The 25,433-nt window shown below is 49.9% G+C and overlaps 1 protein-coding gene across 11 annotated transcripts in view; it reads right to left on the reverse strand.

Annotated features, from left to right (window-relative positions):
• ARMH1 (armadillo like helical domain containing 1) overlaps positions 1-25,433 on the reverse strand; it is a 59,075-nt gene that overhangs the window by 10,650 nt on the left and 22,992 nt on the right. For 7 of the 11 annotated variants that reach the window (XM_084965349.1, XM_084965348.1, XM_084965347.1 and 4 more), the window contains 6 exons: positions 24,081-24,149; positions 22,281-22,447; positions 19,926-20,122; positions 17,091-17,175; positions 230-352; positions 75-147 (listed from right to left, as the gene is read on the reverse strand). In XM_084965349.1, coding sequence (XP_084821475.1) covers positions 75-147; positions 230-352; positions 17,091-17,175; positions 19,926-20,122; positions 22,281-22,447; positions 24,081-24,149 — 714 coding nt within the window. Of the gene's footprint in view, positions 1-74; positions 148-229; positions 353-15,145; positions 18,138-19,369; positions 20,123-22,280; positions 22,448-24,080; positions 24,150-25,433 lie in introns of those variants that run through there. The other 4 variants (XM_084965354.1, XM_084965353.1, XR_014808505.1 and 1 more) reach the window with 3 other exon arrangements.

Here is a 25,433-nt window from a genome sequence, read left to right on the forward strand (position 1 = left end):
GGAGAGCTTCCGGGGCCCGCGGGCGGAACCGAATCTGCCTTGCCGCATCCGCCCACGACCCGCCGCCCGCTTACCCGATGGCCTTGGCGGCCGCCGCCTGCTGCAAGAACAAGGGCAGGTGGCCGGTGAGCTGGAGAACCGATGACTCTGGAGGAGGGAGTGGCCGTGAGACGGGAGGCTCCCCGCCCCTCCGCCGAGGGCTTAGCCGCCAATCCCAGCGGATCCCTACCGTCGACGATCTTGGGCTGCAGTTTGCTGGTCTCCTTGAAGGAAGGTATTAGCAACGCCACGAGGCCCTTGAGCAGCGCCGGGCACACGTCGTAGTTGACCAGGTCCTTGATCAGTTCGATGGCTGCGGAGGGCAGAGGTACTGGAGGGGCCGGCCGCCCCCCCAAGGAAGCAAAGAGCCCCTTGAACCAAGTCTCTTCCCGTTACCCCCCCACCTCCTTCACTTTCTTCATCGACCTTCTTCGTGCCTCTTACCGGCCAGCCCTGTGCCAGACGTAGGGGGAGCTGGGCTGGCGACACGCCTGTCCCGCCCTTCTGGCGTTCGTGGTTAAAGAGGCCCCGGATTCAGAACCAGCCAGAGCGGGAAGAGGAAGAGTTGGGGGGTTAGAGGCTGAGAGAGCTGGAGGCCCCAGAGAGGTAGGGCAGTCCTAGGCTTGGAGGAGTCTAGAAGGTTTCATGGAAGAGGGAGGCGCTGGGTCTTCAAAGGGAGACAAGATGGGGAGAGACAGGGGTGAGAGGGAGACAGAGCGTGTGGGCGGGGACGTGTGGCAGAAAATGAAAAAGGAAGCAATGTACACAGCAGTTTAGAGAAATTTTCTTTTTCTTTTTCTTTTTTCGCGCCATACTCTCGGCATATGGAAGTTTCCAGGCTAGGGGCTGAATTGGAGCTGCAACTGCCAGCCCCAGCCGCAGCACTGCTACATGCCAGCCACATCTGTGACCTACACCACAGCTTACGGGCAACCCTGGATCCTTTAACCCACTGATCGAGGTCAGGGATCCTACTGGCATCCTCACTGATGCTAGTGAGATTCGTTACCAATGAGCCACAAAGGGACCTCCCCAAATTTTCTTTTCTGATGAACCATTATTGCGGCCTCATTTGCCCAGGCTCTGAGCTGAGGGCTCTCCATATGGTACCCTAGCGAAGCTCACTGTCACCAATGAAGCTGGCGCGGCAATAGCATGACTATCCCCATTTTACCTTTGAGGGAATGAGGCACAGAGAGGTAAAGCGCTTTGCCTAAGGGACCACAGCTAGGAAATAAGATGGCCTGGAACAAAGACCAGTAAGTAGGTCATTTACAAGACATGCAGAAACATGAAGAGATCTGTAGAGAGGTATTTTTCTTCTTTTCCTAGGGTTATTTTTCTTCTGCTAGAAGTAATTCTTTAGTCCACACAAAAACTACTCGATCTGATCAATTAATTCAGCAAAGTTGCAGGATGTAAGATGAACATTCAGAAATTAGTTGCATTTCTGTATACAAACAATGAAATATTAGAAAAAGAATATAAAGCAATACCTTCTATTTATTATTTATTTATTTATTTTTTGCTCTTTAGGGCCGCACTGTGGCACATAGAAGTTCCTAGGCTAGGGCTACAATACTTTTTAAAATCACACCAAAAAAATTAATACCGAGGAATAAACCTGACCAAGGAGGTGAAAGACTTATATGCTAAGAAATATAAAACATTAATAAAGGAAATTAAGGAGCATTCAAAGAAATGGAAAGATATCCCATGCTCCTGGATTGGAAGAATTAATATCGTTAAAATGGCTATACTGCCCACAGCAGTCTACAGATTTAATGTAATCCCTATCAAATTACCCATTTTTCACAGAACTAGAACAAATTATCCAAAAAAGTCACATGGAACAATAAAAGACCCCAAATTGCCAAAGCAATCCTGAGGGAAAAAAGCAAAATAGGAGGCATGACTCTCACAGACTTCAGACAATATTACAAAGCTACAGTAACCAAAACAGTATGGTATCGGTACAAAAACAGACATGGATCAATGGAACAGAATAGAGAGCCCAGAAATAAACCCAGACACCTATAGTCAATTAATCTTTGACAAAAGAGGCAAGAATATAAAATAGGAAAAAGTCTCTTCAGCAAGTGGTGCTGGGAAAACTGGATAGCTGCTTGTAAATCAATGAAACTAGAACACAGCCTCACACCATGCACAAAAAGTAAACTCAAAATGGCTTAAAGTCCTAAACACAAGACACGATACCATATGAAGTTCCTGTTGTGGCTCAGTGGGTGAAGAACCCAGCTAGTATCCATGAGGATGCAGGTTCGATCCCTGGTCTCGGTCAGTGGGTTATGAATTTGGCATTTCTGTGAGCTGTGGTATAGGTCACAGATGCAGCTCGTATCCCACATTGCTGTGGGTGTAGCATAGGCTGGCAGCTGCAGCTCTGATTCCACCCCTAGCCTGGAAACATCCATGCACTGCAGGTACAGCCCTGAAAGGAAAAAAAAAAAAAAAAAAAAAGACATGATACCATACAACTCCTAGAAGAGAGCATAGGCAAATCATTCTGACATGAACCGTACAAATATTTTCTTAGGTCATAGAAAACATGGTAATAGAAATAAAAACAAAAATAAACAAATGGGACCTAATCAAACTTCCAAGTTTTGCACATCAAAGGAAACCATAAAACAAACAGACAAAAAACCAAAACAACAACCCAAAAGACAACCTACAGAATGGGAGAAAATTAGTGTAAATGATGTTCAATCTCCAAAATATACAAACAACTCAGACCATTCAGCAGCAACAACAAAAAAGCCAATAGAAAAAAACGGGCAGAAAACCTAAATAAACATTTATCCAAAGAAGACATATACATCTGCCAGTAGGCACATGAAAAAAACGCTCAAATCACGAATTATTAGAGAAATGCAGGGAGTTCCCACTGTGGATCACTAACGAACCCCACTAGTACCCACGAGGATTCGGATTCGATCCCTGGCCTCGCTCAGTGGGTTAAGGACCCTGCATTTCCATGAGCTGTGGTGTAGGTCAAAGATGCAGCTCGGATCCAGTGTTGCCATGGCTCTGGCGTAGGCTGCCAGCTATAGCTCCAATTCGACCCCTAGCCTGGATATGCCACAGGGGCAGCCCTAAAAAGAAAAAAAAGAAAGAGCAATGCAAATCAAAACTACAATGAGGTACCACCTCACACCAGTCAGAATGGCCATCATTAATAAGTCCACAAATAACAAATGCTGGAGGGGGTGTGGAGAAAAGGGAACCCTCCTGCACTGTTGGTGGGAATGTAAACTGGTACAGCCACCATGGAAAACGGTACGGAGATTCCTCAGAAAACTAAATATAGAGCTACCATATGACTCAGCAATCCCATTCCTGGGCATCTATCCAGAGAAAACTCTAATTACAAAAGATACTTGCTTTTTTTTTTTTTTTTAAGCTTCTCAGGGCCACGCCTGTGGCATATGGGGTTTCCCAGGCTAGGGGTCTAATCAGAGCTACAGCTACTGGCCTACACCACAGCCACAGCAATGCCAAATCTGAGCCGCATCTTCGACCTGCCCCACAGCTCACAGCAATGCTTAACCACGGAATGAGGCCAGGGATCAAACCCGCAACCTCATGATTCCTAGTCGGATTCATTTCCACTGTGTCACAACGGGAACTCCAAGATACATGCATCTTACTGGTGTTGCTTAGCGCTATGGGACAGACCTTCTGGGGCAGCCCTTTCCCTCTGTGGACCAACCTGATTCAGATACAGCTGATCTGGAAGTCTCTTGTGGCACAGCAGGTTAAGGATGCAGCATTGTTACTGCAGCAGCTTGGGTTGCGGCTCTGGTGTGGGTTTGGTCCCCCGCCTGGGAACTTCCTCATGCTTTGGGCATGGCCCCCCCAAAAAAAAGAAAGACAGAAAGAAAGAAAAGAAAGACGAAACAGCTGGCTACTACTTCTGAACTTTCTCTTTCATCCAGGTCTTCCACGGTAGCCCTGGTGGAATCCCAGCTACCCCTCACCCCAAGCTCTGTCTGCTCACACAGGGCTCTAATTTGGAATCACAGAGCCAGCAACGTTTTGGAGGGAAAGGGACCCACACACTGAGCCTCCCTAGCTTCTCCCAAACACTTTTCCACCTGGACCAGAACGCAGGTGAGGAGGCCTCTGACCGCTTGGCAGCCTGGTGCCTGTCTTTCCCACTTTTTCTTGTATTGTTTGGTTGTGAAACCTTTTCTTCCTTTTTCTTGAATTAGTGCTTCATGGTGTTGGGGTCTGAGTGGTTGGCGTCTCCTCCTATCTGATTATCGGCTGTAGCCCAGCTCCAAATAATAGTTGAGTTCTACTCGCACACAAGCTGGTGCCACCTTAGTGCCAGGACACCCTGGGAAAAATACTTACCTGTGCCTCAGAGAGCCCTTTTTGCAGCAAAAAGTGACGTGGTGAACATTCCGCATAAACATGAATGGATGAAAATATTCAATGAAATTTCCCGGACCACAAATGGCAGGGTCTGCCACGCGGGACCAGTCACTTTATGAAATCTGGTTCTGCCTGTTCACTTTACACTAAATACTGGAGCCTTCATTGGTTATGTATCTGCTCCTTGATTATGTATGGAGGTCCTTGGCAAACTGAAGATTCATTCACTGAATCACTTTTGATTGAGCTTTAAAATTCACAGCTGTCATTGTTTACATGCAAAGCGGAAGTGCCAGTCCCTGCCCAAATGTCTCCATGAGAACCACAGCCAGCGACAACTCTAAACACTGTGCTTGTTACTCAGGGTGGCAGACCCACTCGGAAAGCAAAGGGCCACAGGAGAGAGCCGCCTTTGGCAGCTTTGCCTGAAGCCCGTGGTGTGAACACACCCAGCTGTCCTAAAACTGAAGCAGTCACTGGTTTATTCATTGATTGACTCATTCATCTAACAAAATCCTTATTGAGCATCTTCTCTGCATCAGACCCTGCGCTGGGGCCAAGAGGGACCAAAATGCGGAACAACACAGTCCCAGGGGGAGCACCAGGAAAGAAACGGGCATCTGTGATGTGGTATTAAAGGGCCACGGGCACGCAAAGGAAGCCATGCTGGCGGGAGGGCATGTCGAGGGGGTGCGAGGTACAGAATCAGGAGAAGGCGTCTCCGGAAGGTGGTATGTAGACTGGCAAGGCTGTGAGGAGAAGAGAGGGACTGGAAGAGTGCGCATGGTGGAGGGCATGTGCCAACCTGGTGGCCAGGCAAGCAGGGAGTATGGCTGGCACGCAGGGAGGTGGGTCACGGAGGGAGAGCCAAGGCTGCGGAGGTAGCCCGGCCACAGCTTCTGGGCCTTGCAGGTGCCAAATGGCCTATTAGAGCAGGTGTCTCCTCGTCTTTCATTTCAGAGAAAACTAAGACTCAGCAAGGTGGACCGGCTAATAAGTAGTAGAATGACTGATGGATTCCAAAGACTTTTTTTTTAAGGGCCAAACCCGCAGCACATGGAAATTCCCAGGCTAGGGGTCAAATCAGAGCTGCAGCTGCTGGCCCACACCACAGCCAGAGCCATGCCAGATCCGAACTGAGTCTGAGATCTACACTGCAGCTCACGGCAACACCAGATCCTTAACCCACTGAGCGGGGCCAGGAATGGAACCCGGGACCTCACAGATATAAGTAGGGTTCGTTACCACTGAGCCACAGTGGGAACTCCCCAAAGCTCACATTCTTCACCATTAAACTAAGCGCTACTGCCTCCACTCTGGTGGAGGACCCGGAGACAGACTGTGCGGGCACCACGCTGGAGAGATGGCTTTGGGTGCAGAGGGAGAAACCAAAGCCTGAGCCGCAGCAGCGGAGACAGAATGGAGAAGGGGACAGACCTGCATGATACTGAGGAGTCAGAGTTGCCGATCTTATTAGAAGTTGGCTGAAGGTGGGAATCACGACGAGGTAAAGACCACCCACATGTCTAGCCCAGGGCATTGGGTGTCCTGGCTGAGACGGGGAGCTCGGAGAATGAAAGCTGTAGAGCAAGGATATCAAGAGTCTAACTCTGGCACTTCCCGTCATGGCTCAGTGGTTAAGGACTCCGACTGGGAACCATGAGGTTGCGGGTTCGGTCCCTGGCCTTGCTTTGTGGGTTAAGGATCTGGTGTTGCCGTGAGCTGTGGTGTAGGTCGCAGACGCGGCTCGGATCCCACGCCTGGGAACCTCCATATGCTGTGGGTGTGGCCCTGAAAAAGACAAAAAAAACCAAAAAACAAAACAAAACAAAAAAGAGTCTAACTCTGAACATGGTCAGCGACATCCAAGGGGAGACGTCCAAGAGGCAAGTGGAATGAGGGTCAGGCTCTCAGGCTCGGGAGCCAGGTCTGCGCTGCACAGTGGTCACCCAGCCACTCTGCCCTTCATCACAAAGTGGGAAGAAAGATGGTGCCTGCCCCTCAGCTTGTTGTGAGGGCAAAATTAGTAAAGGGCTAGAGTGGTGCTTGGCACACAGTCAGAACTCCGTAAAGCTGGAGTCCCACTGCGGCTCCGTAGTAATGAATCCGACCAGTATCCACGAGGACGCAGGTTCAATCCCTGGCCTCCCTCAGTGCGTGAAGGATCCAGCGTTGCCGTGAGCTGTGGCGTAGGTCGAAGATGCCACTCAGATCTGGCGATGCTGTGGCTGTGGCCTAGGCCCGCAGCTGCAGCTCCGATTCTCCCCCTAGCCTGGCAACATCCATATGTTGCAGGTTCCGCCATACAACAAACCAAACAAACCATAACAAAACCCGAAGAGGAACCACGGAGCACACAGCCTGTCGGCATCGGAAGGAAGCTCCTTGATGACCTGAGAGACTCAGAAACCCAGAACCGAGACTTGCCCAGGGAATCTCAGGGAAGAACAGCAGGCTTCGTTTCCCCGTGGCAGAAGTGCCTCAGAAATGGCACTGCCCCGGGGAATTGTGGTTCTGTCAGGCAACCATTTCCAAGGCACTCAGCCCTGATAGGGTTTGTTTTACAAGTTTTTGCTCTTGGGGGGTGGAGCAGGGGGAGAAGGAAAAGAACCGGGGTCCTAGTCCTTTATTTTCACACCTAGACAATACTGCCACCTCCTGGCCACACCGGAGAAGTGCACCTCAATGCGGTCCATACTCAGCTTTGCTTCCTCTTCCAGCAGGGTCGCCCTATGAATGTTGGGCAATTATCACTGTTGTGAGGAAAAGACCAGTGCCAGGCATCTTCCTGACCAATTGCCATCTGTCTTTGATCCCCGTACATTCTTCCACTTCTTTTACCAGACCCTGCTCAAAGCCCAGTGTTGACACATAAAAAATATGTATATTTACGCACGATTTCGTTCTAAAAGGCCAGGCAACAAGGTATGGACGTTCTGTGCTAGGGCTGGTATACTTGCTGCTGAACCAGTAATTACTAGGGTGTGTCTCCCACCGGTATCTGCTCTTCTGGGGGCAGGCTCACCAAGTTCAAGCAGCCCTGTGCTGGCACTTGGAAGTGTTCCTGTCACCTGAGTGGAACACCCTGGCTCCAGGTGTGACGGTGGGGGTGGGGGGAGACGGTCTCAGGGCCCAGCAGACACAGGTGTTTAGGGCCAGGCAAAGTAGGCAATTAGAAAAAAACCTTTTTCCCCAAGGCCTTTCTATTCTTTTCTTTTGTGTGTGTGTGTGTCTTTTTTTTGCCTTTTCTAGGGCCGCTTCTGCAGCATATGGAGATTCCCAGGTGAGGGGTGGAATCGGAGCTGTAGCCGCCAGCCCACGCCAGAGCCACAGCAACACAGGATCCGAGCTGCATCTGCAACCTACACCACAGCTCACGGCAACGCTGGATCCTTAACCCACTGAGCAAGGACAGGGATCGAACCCGAAACCTCATGATTCCTAGTTGGATTCGTTAACCACTGTGCCACTATGGGAACTCCATGAATTCCTTACTTTAAAATGGTTGATTTTTGTGTTATGTGAATCTCACCTCAATCAAAACAATTTTTTTTTTTTTTTTTTTTGTCTTTTTGCCTTTTCTTGAGCAGCACCTGCAGCATATGGAGGTTCCCAGGCTAGGGGTCTAATTGGAGCTCTAGCCACTGGCCTACGTCACAGCCACAGCAACGCGGGATCCGAGTCGTGTCTGCAACCTACACCACAGCTCACGGCAACGCCGGATCCTTAACCCACTGAGCAAGGCCAGGGATCGAACCCACAACCTCATGGTTCCTAGTCGGATTCGTTAACCACTGCGCCATGATGGGAACTCCCAAAACAATGTTTTTATGAAGAAAAAAAAAGTTAACCAAATATGATCCGTTGCTAAATCAATCATCCTACTTAGTATGAGGAATCTATGTAACGTCACAGAACCGAGAACCTCAGGAAAACTAACAATGACGGCCTTGCCCACTGCCAGTTTCTCTGGGTCTTTGGGGGACAGGGGAAGAGAAAACTGGTTTGTGTCTGTCCTGTTTGGTCCCTAAGGGCCACTGTCTCCCTGCCTTCACATTTCTAGAGGATTCCACCATGTTAGTGAATGTGCAGTTTGCTCAGCCCTTTGTCTTGCTCCATGGCTGATAAACCACAATTCCGACTTTACTCTAGGAAGCAGGACCATTTAATGAGCAAGTTAATTTTAGAATTATAGTAAATAGTTTTAGAATTTTCTAGTTCTAGGTCAATTAGAAAAAAATGTTATTCCAAATGACCTCTTTTTCCAAATTTACAAACATTTCCATTTTACCATAAACTTGTTTCTCATACACATTTGCTAAATTTTCAGCCTGTTTTGTTTTGTTTTGTTTTTTCAGTTTTGGCCACCTGTGGCAGTGGCGTTCCTGGGCCAGGGATCAGATCCAAGTCCCATGTGTGACCCACGCCACAGCTATGGCAACACTGGATCCTTTCATCTGCTGCGCCCGGGCCAGGGATCAAACCCGCCACCTGGCGCTACAGAGAACACAGGCAATGGGAATTGTGGCCCAACGGGAGCTCCAGCAATTTCTGTTAGATGGTACATACATTCACAAAGTTTTTAGTATGTTTTCTTTCTTTTTTTTTTTTTTTTGGCTGCACTGGCGGTGTATGGAAGGTCCTGGACCTGGGATCGAACCTGAGCCACAGCAGTGACAATGCCAGGTCCTTAACCCATTGAGCCACAAGGGAACCCTTAGTATGTGTCTTTTCAAAAGGTGGCACCCAATTTTCTCCTCCCCTTGAGCGTGGGCTCAATTTAGTGACTGGCTTCTCACAAACAGAGTAAGACAGAAGGCAATGTGCAACTTCTGAAGTTAGATTATAAAGCATCTTGAGGCTTTTCCTCTTTGCTCTCTCTTGGATCTTGCTCTGGGAGAAGCCAGTTGACATGCTGACACTCAAGCAGCCCTAGAGAGGTCCGTGCAGTGAAGACCCGAGGCTTCCTGTCAGCACCCAGCACGAACGGGCCAGGCATGAAAGTGAGCCACCCTGGAAGATAGTTCTCCAGGCCTGGTCCTGCCTTCAGCTGACCACAGCCCCAGCTGGCCTCTGACCTGCCCTGAGCCAGAGCCAGGCAGTTAAGCTGCTTCTAGATTCCTGACCCCCCAAAACCACGCGCGATACGGGAAAATAATCTGAAAAAGCACGGTTATGTGTATGTGTATAACTGAATCCCTTCGCTGTACACCTGAAACTAATACAACACTGTAAGTCTACTATACTCCAAAATAAAATAAAAAACTGTGGGAGGAGTTCCCTGGCAGCTCAGTGGGTTATAGATCCGGCTGGAGGGCACAGCTGTGGCACGGGTTTGATCTCCGGCTCGGGAACTTCTGCATGCCATGGGTATGGCAAAAAAAAAAAAAAGTGGGGGAGATGATAAATATTTATTTTTTTCAGCACTAGGTTCTAGGGTAATTTGTTATGTAACAATAGGTAATGGACAGAGAAGGGCTGGCCTAACAGCTTTGGTGGATTTCTCCAAAGTTTGAACACAATGGCTTTCATTTTGTCTTCAGAGCAGCATTTTTTTTTTTTTTTGGTCTTTTTTTTTGTCTTTTTCTAGGGCCGCACCCACGGCATATGGAGGTTCCCAGGCTAGGGGTCTAATTGGAGCTGTAGTCCCCGGCCTACGCCAGAGCCACAGCAACACAGGATCCAAACTGCGTCTGTGACCTACACCATAGCTTACGGCAATGCTGGATCCTTAACCCACTGAGTGAGGCCAGGGATCAAACACGCAACCTCATGGTTCTTGGTGGGATTTGCTAACCACTGAGCCACAACGGGAACCCCCAGAGCAGCATTTTAAGGGACCTTCACCTGTCTCTGTCCAAGCTCTCTGCAGCAGCAGTGGCGGGGACTAGTGGCAGAGAGGGGGGACCTGGTGAGGGAACTTGCTGGGTGTTATCAGGCTGCCTGTCCTTGAGGGGACGGGGAGAGGGTGAGGCAGAGAGAGGGAGGGCCAGGGCCAGAGAAGGGGGCCAATGAAGGGCAGAAAGTGGGGGCTGGGGGCGCTTTCTCAGGCCCTACCTGTACGCCCAAGAGGAAATGCCTTACACTTTACAGATATTTAAAGGAAACGCATTTCCAGTCAATTGGTGAACTGGGCACTCAGTAAACTGGTCATTTGGCCCATTGATTTTTGGTAAAGCATGCATTTGGCAGATTCATTTACAACAACTGCTCTGTTTCTAATTAAGACATCCATAGACATTTTTATGCTCCTAAGACGATAATGTATTTGTCACAGACGCTAATATATTTACACACACACACACACACACATATATATTTCAAATCCCCGAGTTAATTTCTCTTTCCAAAAAACTTTGTGACTTTAGCACTTCTCTTCTCCAGGGAGGAAGCCCAGGGAGGGAGTACCTCTGTGGCTGCAGCCTGCCTGCCGTGATGAAGTCCCTCTCTGCCACTAATTCCTGGAACAGTCATGCCCCTGGGAGGAAACGGCCATTTTTCACTTCACGGCCATTATACATGGGGATAAATTCCAGGCAGGACCACTTTGGGGAAGGCCTCCCTTAATTTTTAATTTTGACCATTTTAGTTTGAATGGGATCATCATTAAAAGGAATTCTAAAATTTTAATTTTTTTTTTTTTTTTGGTTTGTTTTTTAGGGCTGCACCCGTGGCATATGGAAGTTTCCAGGCTAGGGGCTGAATTGAAGCTGCAGCTGCTGGCCTCCACCACAGCCACAGCAACACCAGATCCTTAACCCACTGAGCGAGGCCGGGGATCGAACACACATCCTCATGGATACCAGTCGGATTCTTAACCCACTGAGCCACAAAGGGAACTCCAGACTGACACTTTTTACTTGAGCAGTTCAGCTGGTGGTGGTACATTTTATGAAAAATAGGAGAAAGAACAAGTTTGGGGGAGAAAATAAAGAGTCCTTATTTGGCTATAAATTTCATTGTTTTTCTTTTTATGGCCAAACCTGGGGCATATGGAAATTCCTGGAGCAGGGGTTGAATCAGAGCTGTGGCTGTGGTGTAGCTGCTGTCTACACCACAGCCACAGCAATGCTCGATCTGAGCTGCATCTGTGACCTACACCGCAGCTTGCGGCAACACTGGATCCTTAACCCCCTGAGCGAGGCCAGGGATCGAACCCTCACCCTCATGGATACTAGTTGGGTTCTTAACCCACTGAAACACAACAGGAACTCCTTGTCTGTAAATTTCAGATGTCTAGCAGACATTGACGGAGATTTCAAGGTAGAGATCGGGGCCAGAGATGCAGACCTGGTAGGTGAATATATGTAACGTACACATGGTGATGGAAAGCCAGGGAACTCGACAAACCACACAGGGAGAAGGCGCTGCTAAAGAGATGGCCAGGAGCCTGACCCCGCAGCCTGGTAGAGAACCAGGAGCCATTAGCAAAGGAGACCTGGCAAGACCAGATGGCAGGAGGAAAACTAGAAGCAGTACCATAGGAGTTCCTGTTGTGGTGAAGTGGGTTAAGGGGCTGACTTCCGGGGCTGGGGACGCTGTGAAGGTGCAGGTTCGATCCCCAGTGGGCTGCAGTGGGTTAAAGGATCTGGCATCTGGGGCCGAACGCATCTGAGAGAGGAGGACAATGAAAAAATGAGGAGCTGGAGGGAGCCTGGGGCAAGGAGGGGTGCGCATCCCTAAACCTTTTTTTGGGGGGTGGGGTGGGGGTGGGGACACATGTCTTTTAAATCTCATTTAATTTAAAAGACAGATGGCCTGTGATGGGAGCAGGGACACTTCACTGTAACGGGAAAGAGAGCAGAGAAGGTGGGTGACCCGTCAGGCAGGTCGGGAGATGTGGAGAAGGTGGAGCCGGCCACGGAAAAGGCGGTGAGGTCTCCTGGCTCCTGCACCACGGCACCCACTGCAAGGGAAAGAGTCGCCAGGCCCCACGAGCCCCTCCACGGCCTGTTTTCAGGGGCTCTCCCTGAAAATCCACTTTCCCTGGAGCCTTCTCAGCAGAAGGCTGTCAACCCCACCCCACCAGCACTTGGGGTGGAGAGCACAGCCCCCTTACCTTCGTCCTTCCAAACCAGTCCTTTTCCTCCTCAAACACACACACACACACCCAGTACTTGGTATGGTACCTGGCACCCCACAGATGTTCCGTCTGTCTGTCTTTCTGTCTATCTAATTTTCTTTTCTTTTTATGGCCCCATCTGTGGCATATGGAAGTTCCTGAGCCAGGGGTTAAGCTGGAGCCACATCTGCGACCTGTGCCACAGCTTGCAGCAACGCTGACTCTTTCACCCACTGAGTGAGGCAAGGAATCAAACCCGTATCCTCACAGAGCCAATACTGAGTCCTTAACTGGCGGAGCCACAATGGGAACTCCAATATCTGATTTTTTTCTTTGTTCTTTTTCTTTTATTTATCTACTTATTTTTGTGTCTTTTTAGGGCCGCACTCACAGCATATGATAGTTCCCAGGCTAGGGCTCTACTGGGAGCTGCCACAGCAATGCCAGAATTGGAGCTACAGCTGCCGGCCTACACCACAGCCACAGCAACGCCAGATCCCTAACCCACTGAGCGAGGCCAGGGAGCGAACCCACAACCGTGGATTCGTTGACCACTGAGCCAGGATGGGAACTCCTGCTTTTTTTAAAAAAAAAGCCAAATCAACCCTGCCCTTATTAAGGTTAGTCCCTTCAGCCGTATCACCTGCCTTCCTTGACTGCTGCCGCCCAAACGGTGGTGAAATAGTGTGAAATAGTTCCCCCTAGTGGACTATCCCTGCATATGCATGCGCTATATTCCCAAGACTTTTTTTTTTTTTCTTTCCTTTTTGCCGCGGTAGGGATGTTCTCAGGCCAGGGCTAGAGGTTGAATCTGAGCTGAAGCTGCTGGCCTACGGCACAGCCACGGCAACACGGAATCCGCGGCACATCTGAGACCTATGCTGCAGCTTGTGGCAACAACAGATCCTTAATCCCCTGAGTGAGGCCAGGGATTGAACCCACATCCTCATGGACACTGTGTTGGGGTCTTAACCCGCTGAGCCACGAAGGGAACTCCACGAAGACTATTTGCAAGTGCCTGGTAAAAAAGAATAATTCTTTCATTTAACGCACATTTCCTGAACACTGGTTATGAGTCTGGCATATGGGAAGTTATTTTGGGGTGCACAGTCTCACTGTTATTGCACCTGCAGACATCCAACCAAAAAGACATGACAAAGCTTCATGCTCAGGCTGCCTCTGCCAGAGTGGTTTGTTATGTAACAAATGCAGGGGGGCTCTAGATGGGGCTTGTTATGGGAAGAAGCTGGGCCAGTTCAACTCTGGCGGGGTTCAACAGCAAAACTGAAACTAAGCCATATTCCCCCCCCATAAGTTTATTCAACCAACTTCTACTGAGCACCACTCTTTATCTGCCAGACCCTGAGCTGGAAAAAGAGACGAATCAGACCTAGTCCCTGCCCTGAGGCTGCTCAGAGGGGAAGGCAGGCGGGCGAGCAGTCACTGGCACAGTGTGTGTGTGCAGGACTCCCTCCCTCCCTCAGCAAACACACACCAAGGACCAAGCTGGGGGCTGTGCTGGGACATAAGGACGATAACCGCCAGAGCTGCCGGAAACTATGCACAGGCTATTATGACCAGGGCAGAGACCGTTCCGGAGATAACTGGTCCCGGGGAGGGAGGGGCTGGAGGGGAGGAGGCGGGAGGTGGAACAAAGGAAGGAGGCTGCCACTGGGGCGGGGTGAAGGCAGGTCACGGAAGCCCTTGGCAAAGAACTGCGTAAACTGCGAAGTGACAGATGAGTAGGAGGGGCCACTCTGCCACCTGCAGGTGGGGTGAGGGGAGGGAGGGTCACAGCGCCACCTGGGGGTTGTGTGATTCAGCCTCCGGACACGATCCCACGGCCAGCTCACCCCCTTGCTCCAAGGCCAGCGACACCTCTCTGCTGCTGGCCCCGATCTTGACTTTCACCACACCACCCCGTCACTGGCCACACCTCCCCAGCTAGGAGACTCTGCTCCAGGTGGTAACAGATGGCAGCTTAGATTCCAAGACAGCGTGACTTTTCAACATTGGGGTCCACAAACTCCATGCGGGGATCCAACAACACAAAGTTGACGGGGCTGATGAAGGAAAGATAAGGTTCAATTTCATCACCGCCTCTGAAAACCAGTCTAGACTGGGAGTGGGCGTCCAGGCCTTCCCCAGGATCTCAACCCCCTACCTGCCGCCACCTTCAGCTGCTCCAGGCTCCCTGGAGCTGGGGCTCAACCTCTCATCCTGGACACAGGAGTCCCCACAGGCAAGGCCGCCAGACCCTGCTCGTCTGCTGGGCCTCCCTGCCTTGGGCTCCTCGGCCCTGCCCCCTCCCCCTTCCCTCTGCCCTCTCACTCTCCGCACCCAGGAGGATCCTTAACCCATTGAGCGAGGCCAGGGATCGAATCCGAATCCTCATGGATACCAGTCAGGTTCATTACTGCTGAGCCACAACGGAACTCCCTAAATAAGTTCTTTTGTATCATTTTAAAATTCGATTCCACATATAAGTGATATTACATGATAGTTGTCTTTGTCTGACTTACTTCACTTAGTATGATAATCTCTAGATCCATCCATGTTGCAGCAACGTGGGCCTCTGTTTAGATCAATCCTCTTTCCAGAATGCCTTCTTCCGCTCTCTTTTGTTGTTGTTGTTGTTTGGTCTTTTTTTTTTTTTGTCTTTTTAGGGCTGCACCCACAGCATATGGAGGTTCCCAGGCTAGGGGTCTAATCAGAACTACAGCTGCTGGCCTCCACCACAGCCATAGCTATAATGGGATCCGAGCAGAGTCTGCGATCTACACCAGAGCTCAGGGCAACGCCGGATCCTTAACCCACTGAGCAAGGCCAGGGATCGAACCCTCGTCCTCTTGGATGCTAGTTGCTAACCACTGAGCTACGATGGGAACTCCTGCCCTCTTCGGTTTCTGCCTCTCTAATCCCCCTCTCCAAAGCTCAGCACTAACAACGCCTTCTTGGTGACCCCTCCTTCATCTCCCCTGTGAAAAACAGACTCTCCCTTCTTGGAACCACAGTAGGAGCAGCAAAGGAAATATTCTGGAAACACCTGCCACGTGCTGTATATTAAAAGCATAGGCTTTGCCCAACAGCAAAAAAGCCAATCAGTCAATGGAAAAATGGGCAAAAGACCTGAATAGACTGTTCTCCAAGGAAGATACACAGATGGCCAGCAAACACATGAGAAAATGCTCAACATCGCTGATTATTAGAGAAATGCAAATCAAAACAACCATGAGATACCACCTTACACCAGTCAGAATGGCCATCATTAATAAATCCACAAATAACAAGTGCTGGAGGGGTTGTGGAGAAAAGGGAACCCTCCTGCACTGCTGGTGGGAATGTAAACTGGTACAGCCACTATGGAGAACAGTTTGGAGATACCTTAGAAATCTATACATAGAACTTCCATATGAGCCCGCAATCCCACTCTTGGGCATATATCCGGACAAAACTCTACTTAAAAGAGACACATGCACCCGCATGTTCATTGCAGCGCTATTCACAGTGGAAACAACCCAAATGTCCATCGACAGATGATTGGATTCAGAAGATGTGGTATATATACACAATGGAATACTACTCAGCCATAAAAAAGAATGACATAATGCCATTTGCAGCAACATGGATGGAACTAGAGACTCTCATACTGAGTGAAATGAGCCAGAAAGACAAAGACAAATACCATATGATATCACTTACAACTGGAATCTAATATCCAGCACAAATGAACATCTCCTCAGAAAAGAAAATCATGGACTTGGAAAATAAACTTGTGGCTGCCTGATGGGAGAGGGAGGGAGTGGGAGGGATCGGGAGCTTGGGCTTATCAGACACAACTTAGAATAGATTTACAAGGAGATCCTGCTGAGTAGCATGGAGAACTATGCCTGATACTCATGTTGCAACAGAACAAAGGGTGGGGAAAAAATGTATACATGTAAGGATAACTTGATCCCCTTGCTGTACAGTGGGGGAAAAAAAAAAAAAAAAAGTAAAAGCATAGGCTTTGGAGTCAGATCCGATTGGTTGAATCTGGCTAGCTGTGTTACCTTGGGATGCATACTTAACCTCTCTGTGCTTCAATGCTCTCGCTTGAAAAGCATAAGAAGGCGGACCTCCGCCATTCATTCATTTGAACATTTGAATACCTAATATGCGCCAGAATCCATACTCCCGTGGTTGAGAATTAGACGGAATGATTCATGGGAAATGGCTGGCACAGAGTGTACCCAACAAATGAAAACGTCTTAATATGACCCTTATCCAATCTAGTTTCTTGGAAAACAGTCCTCGGCGTGATTTCTGTTAGGAGGGGAAGAGCCACGTAAGACTGGGAACCAGAGCCAGCTCCGGCCCGGGCAGACTCTAACAACGGCTAGAGCGCCGTGCGGCTGATTCCAAGTGCAGAAGGTGACTGCCACCTTCTGAGTAGCCTGCCCCTCAGTGCGAGGCAGCACTTTCGACAGCGGGGCTGCCTAGGCCACTCAACAAGGATCTTCGTGAGTAGGAGGAAACGCTTCGAGCGAATCTGCCGGGTCTCACGGCCACCCTCTGCCCTCTGCAGCAGACCCGGCCGCCTCCCTACCTTCGTACTGGACCTCCAGGTGCATCGTGCGCAGTACCTTCAGCACGCCGTCCACGATGCTGGGGTGTGTGGTCCCGACGATGGACTGGCGAGACAGACAGGGGGACAGGTGTCACTATTTTGATCTGATCTGCCTGAGAGAGATGAAAAGCAGACTTCCAAACAGGGGGGCAGCCCGGCCAAATGGGGCGAGGGGCAGGGGTGGGTCTCAGGACTTTGGCCCGCCCCACCCCCACCTGAGAGGAGGTTAATTTTGGTGAGGAGAGGGAGGGGCAGCCAGGAGTGGACTGAGAATCTGCCGAGGTTGCCACGGAACCCCCCGGCTCAGGAGGCCCTCAGTCGAGGCCACTGCCAGGGGTGCAGGGACAAGCCGGCTATCTTGGCTGCGAGAGTGGAACGCTGGCCCCCCCAGATTGAGCTCCCCTCTCCTTTAACTCTGTCTCCTCCTGCGACGCTCTTCCCCCCATCACCCCAAGCTTCCCAGCGGAAGCCCCTTCTTCATCCTTCAGGCCGAGTTCTTAAACAAGTTCTTCTGTATCATTTAAAAAACTGTTGGGTCTTTATTTATTTACGTATTTTCTTTAGGGCTGAACCAGCGGCACGTGGAGGTTCCCAGGCTAGGGGTCAAATCAGAGCCACCGCTGCCGCCGGCCTACACCAGATCTGAGCCACGTCTGCGACCTACACCACAGCTACGGCAATGCCGGATTCTTAACCCCCTGAGTGAGGCCAGGGATGGAACCCATCCTCAGGGATGCTAATCGTGGGTTTGTTTCCACTGCACCACAACGGGAACTCCTCACTGCTCTTTTTCAAAGAAGTGGCGTTGGATTTTAATGTTTACACTTAGCAGATATCTCCTGCTTAACATGCGCCCTTGACTGAGTCACTAAACAGCTTCCTAAGGCTCAGTTCTATCGCCTTTAAAATGGGGATGAGGAGTTTCCATCGTGGTGCAGAGGTTAACGAATCCGACTAGGAAGCATGAGGTTGCAGGTTCAATCCCTGTCCTTGCTCAGTGGGTTAAGGATCCAGTGTTGCCGTGAGCTGTGGTGTAAGTTGCAGACTCGGCTTGGATCCTGTGTTACTCGGGCTGTAGTGTAGGCCAGAGACTACAGCTTCCGATTAGACCCCTAGCCTGGGAATCTCCATATGCCTCGGGAGCGGCCCAAGAAAAGGCAAAAAGAAAAAAAAAAATAAATAAATAAATAAACTATAAAATAAAATGGGGTGATGACACCTGCCCCCATCGGCCACTGCACAGACTGAAAGAGACAGTGTGAGCAGGGCCTGAGCGCAGTGCCTGGCGCGCAGGAGGCACTTCCTGAACCTGGAAACAGTAATCGCAGCCATGGCTCTTTTGCTGAGCTTCTCCCTCAGATCATCCCGAAACGTCAGCAGCGTTCCTTCTCGTCTTACTTGGTCCACTCTGCCTGGGGGATCTTCCTCTCACTCTTTCGGGTGTCACTGCTCATGAAACCCAAACTGCCGTCCTCATCTTGGGTCTCTCTCTGGAACCTCAGGCTAATTTTCTATGGTCCAGGGGGCGTCTCTATTAGATGTCCTGAGCAGTCCATTGAGCTAGGAGCCAGAATTGCCTGCGGGGCCTCAAGGCTACCTGAAAGTTCTCAGATTCTGTGGGATGGGGGCTCAGCATTCAATATTTTTTTTGCACAAATGATCTATCTGTATCTTCTGCAACCAGCTTGGCCTCTTCCTCAGAAGGGCACTTGGGAGACTCGGAGCCTCATTAAGTTTATTGGGTCAAAACCTAACTCCTCCCAGATCAAATCCATTTTTTCTGCTCTCTCTAGGTGGCACGCAACTCACCCAGTCCAAAGTGGGGTGTCCCAAGTCCCACGTCCTCTGTCTCTCAAGTGTCTGTCCAACCGGCTCACCTCGGTGCCCACTGCTACGGTTCAGGTTTTATCATCTGTGTGATCTTTTTTTTCTTAAGGCCTCACTCGTGGCAAATGGAGGTTCCCAGGCTAGGGGCTGAATCGGAGCTACAGCTGCTGGCCTACACCACAGCCACAGCAACTCGGGATCTGAGCCGTATCTGTGAGCTACACCATAGCTCACGGAAATGCTGGATCCTTAACCCCTGAGCAAGGCCAGGGATGGAACCTACATCCTCAGGGACACTAGTCGGGTTCATTAACGGCTGAGCCATGATGGGAACTCCCATCTGTTTCATCTCTTAATTGTCTTCCTGCCTCCAGGTCTTCCTGAAGCTGTTTTGAGCACTTTTATTTATTCATTTATTTTCGTTCCCAGGCTAGGGCTTGAATCGGAGCTGTGGCCACTGGCCTACACCAGAGCCACAACAACTCGGGATCTGAGCTGCGTCTGTGACCTACACCACAGCTCACGGCAACGTGGGATCCTTAACCCACGGAGCGAGGCCAGGGATCCAACCCGCGTCCTCATGGAGACTAGTTGGGTTCTTTACTGCTGAGCCACAGGGGGACTCCGATCTGGCTTCTTCCTTCACTTACTCGCTGCCCACAAATGCGCTGTGATTCTTTCCCTACCGGATTGACGCCTTTAATCTGTTCTGCAGCCCTTTCATCACCCGAGTCGCTTGTCTCCACCACTTTGGAGTCTGCCACCATCTTACTGATCCTTAAGTAAGCAGGACAAATCACTCTGCTGGGAGACATGAACTCTGCCCGGCCTTGGCCTTCTGGAAGTAACGCTGATTGAACGGCAGACATGCCGCGAGAGGCTGAGCTTTGTTCCCTGTGCTTGTGTGGAGGGCAGCTGGGGAAGGTAGTTGTCAGATGGCTGCGCTGGAATCCGAACCACGGGAGCGTGCAGCCTGGGCTCACTCACCTGCGCAGTCCTGAGAGTCTGCAGGGACAGCTGCTGAGCTTTCGGGGACGCGCAGGGCAGCAAAGCTATTAGCCCTTTGTACACCTGGTTCTGGTACTTGGGATTACCATGCACCAAAGAGTCCAGCAGCACCTGCACTTCTTCCTGGGTCTCTTCTGACTTAGATTTTGCCAAAAATTCTGCTATGGAGCGTACACCTGAGCAAAGGAGAGAGGAAATGCTAAATTGGAAGGGATTTATGAAAACAATCTTTATCCAAGGTTACATAATATGAAGTAATAGGATTAAGAGGTATTTAACCAAGCCTGTTCAGTCAAAGCAAAGTCGAGGGTCTGGGCTCATGTTGCGTTGCTGTCTTGTTGACCTTGTAGTTGTGTGGCCAGAGGATTTTGTTTCAACAAGACATGTTAGTTTGTTAAACTCTGTTTTAAAATTTAAAATGAGGTTCCTGTCGTGGCTTAGTGGTTAACGAATCCGACTAGGAACCATGACGTTTCGGGTTTGATCCCTGGCCTTGCTCAGTGGGTTAAGGATCCCGTGCTGCTGTGGCTCTGGCGTAGGCGGGCAGCTGCAGCTCTGATTAGACCCCTAGCCTGGGAACTTCCATGTGCAAAAAGACCAAAAAAAAAAAAAAAAATGGGGTTCCCATTGTGGCTCAGGGGAAATTAATCTGACCAGCGTCCATGAGGATGCAGGTTCTATTCCTGGCCTCACTCAGTAGGTTAAGGATCCAGCATTGCTGTGAGCCGTGCCGTGGTGTAGGTCAAAGACATGGCTCAGATCCCATATTGCTGTGCCTGTGATCTAGGCCAGTGGCTATAGCTCCAATTCAACCCCTAGCCTGGGAACCTCCATATGCCACAGGTGTGGCCTTAAAAAGACAAAATACAATACAATAAAATAAAATTTAAAATAGCTCTGCAGGGTGTTCCTCTTGTGACTCAGCAGGTTAAGAACCCAACATACTGTCCGTGAAGACCCAGGTTCAATCCCTGGCCTTGCTCTGTTTGTTAAGGATCCAGCATGGTCACAAGCTGTGGTAAAGGTCACAGATGCAGCTTGGATCCTGTGTTGCTGTGACTTTGCGGGCAGGCCAGCAGCTGCAGCTCCAGTTTGACCCCTAGCCTGGGAACTTCCACATGCCGCAGGTGCAGCTGTAAAAAGAAAAAAGAAAAGAAATGGCTCTGCAAAATGCCCAAATAAAACCTGCATTTTTGATTGCTGTATGACAACATGTGGATAGCGCTCAGCACTAGATGTTTTGACAAATACCACCTCGTTTAGTCCTGGAAATTCTGCTGAGAAGGAGTCCCATTTTATGGATAAATACACTGAGACTCAGAGAGGCCATGAAGGAGTCATGGAGGAGAAGCCTGGTGAAAGTGCTTTAAAGGGAGATGCATGGGGGGCGTGCAGCTCCTGTTTGCCCCTCAGTCAGAGCACTTGGTAGAACATATGGAAAATGCAGCGTTATTACTTTTCTTTTTTGTCTTTGGTCCTTTTAGGGTCAAACCCACGGTCAAACACCACAGCTCACAGCAACACCGTATCCTTAACCCACTGAGCGAGGCCAGCGGTCGAACCTGCAACCTCATGGTTCCTAGTTGGATTTGTTTCTGCTGCACCACGACAGGAACTCTGCGTTGTTAACTTTTCTTACCACACTGTAAGGTCTTTGAGGACAAGGACTGATTTTATTCACTTTTATATTCCTAGCACCATAGAGTATACCTAGCAAGCACGTTCAATGATTTTATTTCAATTTTATTTCTCAAGCTCTTCACAAATGGCTCAGTAAGTCTTTGCTGAATGGATGCACGAAAGAGGATATATCTAAAAATGAAGGAGTCTTGGAGTTCCTGTTGTGGCGCAGCGGAAATGAATCCGACGAGCATCCATGAGGACACAAGGTTGATTCCTGGCCTCGCTCAGTGGGTTAAGGATCCGGCGTTGCTGTGAGCTGTGGGGTAGGTCGCAGACGTGGCTTGGCTCTGGCGTTGCTGTGGCCGTGGGTGTAGCCGGCATCTGTAGCTCTGATTAGACCCCTAGCCTGGGAACCTCCATATGCCATGGGTGCGGCTCTAAAAAGGCTAAATAAATAAAATAAAATAACAAATACAAATAGAAATAAAAATGAAGATGGCTTTCCACAACCACCATGGAAAGAGTTGAGCAAACGCTGAATCAGGAAAATCCGAAATCTGGATCTTCCAGTGGTGATTCATCCTACAACATGCTTCCTGGGGACCAGCTCCATGATACCGGTTTTCCCACAGCAGCACTGGGTGCAGCCCCCACCCCCGGGGGGGCGGGGGGAGACGTGGGAATTGACAAGCTCTCACACACAGTACCCACCGTAGCTTTCACAAATGAGCTCCTTGTACTTCCTGCCAGAGTTTGCAATAACCTGAAGCAGCTTGACGGACTCCTTCTTGTCCTCCTCCTTGATCTTCTCCAGTGCAAGTATTTCCAAGAGTGTCAGGACCCCCCCGACCTCAAGGAATTCTATAAGGTATCGATTGCTGTCCAGAAGGATAGAAAAACAGAAATAAGACACTGGTCAGGCGCCTTAGCACTTAACCTTTCTAAGGGATCCCAAGGACCTTTCTCCATCTGTTCCATCCATCCAGGCAGTGTTCATGGAGAAAGGGACACTATATTTTAGAAATTCTTTCTTCCAGAAGAAAATGCAAAAGTTAAATACAGAGAGTTCCCATTGTGGCTCAGAGGGTTAAGAACCTGATACAGTGTCCGTGAGGATGCAGGTTCCATCCCTGGCCTCGCTCAGTGGGTTGAGGAGCCGGCATTGCCACGAGGTGTGGCACAGGTCGTAGACGTGGCTCAGATCACCCGGTGTGGCTGTGGCTGTGGCTGTGGCGTAGGCCAGCAGCTGCCGCTCAGATTCGACACCTAGCCTGGGAACGTCCATAGCCACAGGTGTGGCCCTAAAAAGAAAATAAATAAATTTTTATTTATTTATTTTTTGTCTTTTGTCTTTTTGTCTGTTGTTGTTGTTGATGTTGTTGTTGCTATTTCTTGGGCCGCTCCCGCGGCATACGGAGGTTCCCAGGCTAGGGGTCGAATCGGAGCTGTAGCCGCCGGCCTACGCCAGAGCCACAGCAACGCGGGATCTGAGCCGCGTCTGCAACCTACACCACAGCTCACGGCAACGCCGGATCGTTAACCCACTGAGCAAGGGCAGGGACCAAACCCGCAACCTCATGGTTCCTAGTCGGATTCGTTAACCACTGCGCCACGACGGGAACTCCTTATTTATTTATTTTTGTCTTTTGTCTTTTTGTCTGTTGTTGTTGTTGATGTTGTTAAATTTTTAGAAGTTAAATTCAATGGCCATTTCTTGGGCTTGACTTTCCAGCATCTCTATTTCTCTTCCTCTTTTTTTTTTTTTTTTTTTCCTGGCCACGCTTCAGCATGTGGAAGTTCTTGGGTCAGGGATTGAACCAGTGCCACAGCAGTGACAATGCCAGATCCTTAACCCACTGAGCCACCAGGGAGCTCCTGTAATCTCTTCTTGTAAAAGCACCTCAGTCGTCCCTTGGGGAATCACCCTCCACAACTCATGAGCCACGGGGTTTTGGCAGGGTGAGCAGGTGCCAGTGTGTCCTCCTTCTGATTGGAGGGATTGGTTTGGGGCCAGGCATGTGACCTAAGCTGGTCCAAGGAGGCTCAAAAGCAGGACTTTCTTGGGAACCCTTGGGAAAGACATGCTCTCTTTTTGGTGTGACTGAGCTAGAAGGAGGCAGGCCTGGGGGACCACAGCACGTGGAGGTCTAGCAACACAGAGGATAAGAGCTGAGACACGGAGAAAAAGAGGGGGACACCAAGTACGGGTGACATTTTTTGAGCCCCTGGATCTGATCAGGCCTGAATTAGGGATTTCCACCCTCTGGACGTTTAGTTAAGTAGACGAATAATGTCTCCTTTTCCCGGGGCCCGTATGAGTTTGTGTTTTCGTAATCCACAACCAAGAGGGTAGTGACTGGCAAAGGGTCAGAGGAGAACCTGGGCTCACCCTGAGGGCTGCTAGGTACCCAGTGAGAACTAGAAGCCAAGCCCCATGTGGCGCGAAGGCTAAGGACAACATGCGCCCCATAAGCAACCGAGACCCCAGAATCTCTCTAGAGGAGAACTCACCTGCTTACAGCTGATAAGAAGACACCAATGGACCTGAGCAGCTTCTCTAAACACGAGCCAGTCATATAGCTGTATGACAAGTTAAAGAGGGACTTTTGGGTGGTTTTTCATCCCGTGTTTGATCCCCGATCCACCGATGGCCCAGAGTGACCCACAGCTGAACTGTCTCCTTGATCTGAGGGGGCCCCGTCGGTTGAAGGGGCAGCGGGTGGGGGTGCTGGCAAGCATGTTCGTGGTTCTCCAGGAAGCCCTTCTGGGGATGTTCAGCCACTTGGCTCTGACAGGCTCTCCGGAGAGTAAGAGGCTTGATGAATAGAAGGCGCATCGAGAAAGCTGGGGGTCAATTTTCTAAGCCTCTTTATGCCATGACCGTCGCACCCTTGGGTCTCAGCACAGTTCATTAGTTTGTGCCTCGTTCTTGGACTTCTCTGAAAATAATCGGCTTCATCATTAATTCCCAATTTCGTACTTGCTCACAGCTTTATACTGGAGGTCACTATCTTTATGAAGAATTGTGTGTCTTCCTAATAAGAACAACAGGCGATGGTGGACGAACTGGAGTCTGATTTAAAACAACCTCAGTATTTAATGTTATTTTTTAATGTGAGCTTTTGCAAAAAGCTTCATTGTAATAAAGCACCCAGAGCACGCATCAGCTCGGATACAAGGTATGAAATCAAGCCACAACAGAAAAGGAACCAGTCAACAATTACTAGGCTCATAACACATCACAGGCTCTTAGAACACTTAAGAAATTAGCTGAAATTATTGCAGCTCATGGAGGATGACTGAGAGCTTCCAAGACTGATAAAGGCTAATGTAATGGGTTGGAGGTAATGGCGCTTTGTTGGGGGGGAGGGTGCGGGAGGCAAATTATCTCGGCTGCACCCTTGTTCCCAGGAGGCCAAGAGAAGTAGAGACAGATTGGCTCATTAGGAAAGGCTCTTTGCTGCAAAAACAGTCTTTGCTCTGGAGCCAGAGCCCCCTGCCTGTTGCCGTTTTAGCTGGGGGCCGGGCCATCAGCCCACCACCCTGCTCGCCTAAACCGCAGCCCCTGTTCCCGCCTCAGTGCCTCTTTTCTTATCGGCGAGGCCGACCAACTTCCGTTACCTTCTCTTTCCTCTGTCCCAGGCCAGCCTGATTTTCGTAGCCACTCACTATCCTGTTTCTGGTCCATTATTTCCAGCAATTAGTCCCAGAAGTGGGCCAGGACATGGGCAGTAGCTGAGAAGTACTAAGCATTTCTTGGGTGCCAGGCCCTGTGCTCACTGCCGTGTTTGCATTGTCGCATTGACTCCTCAGTGCACCCTGCAGCGGGTGCTGTCAGAATGCCCGCTGCCCTCCTGAGGAAAC

Source organism: Sus scrofa, chromosome 6, assembly GCF_054392235.1.
Source record: "Sus scrofa isolate SSC_HxYL_T2T_F1_AM1 chromosome 6, Sscrofa_HxYL_maternal_Yorkshire_Landrace_v2.0, whole genome shotgun sequence".
In the NCBI taxonomy this organism is placed as follows: domain Eukaryota; kingdom Metazoa; phylum Chordata; class Mammalia; order Artiodactyla; family Suidae; genus Sus; species Sus scrofa.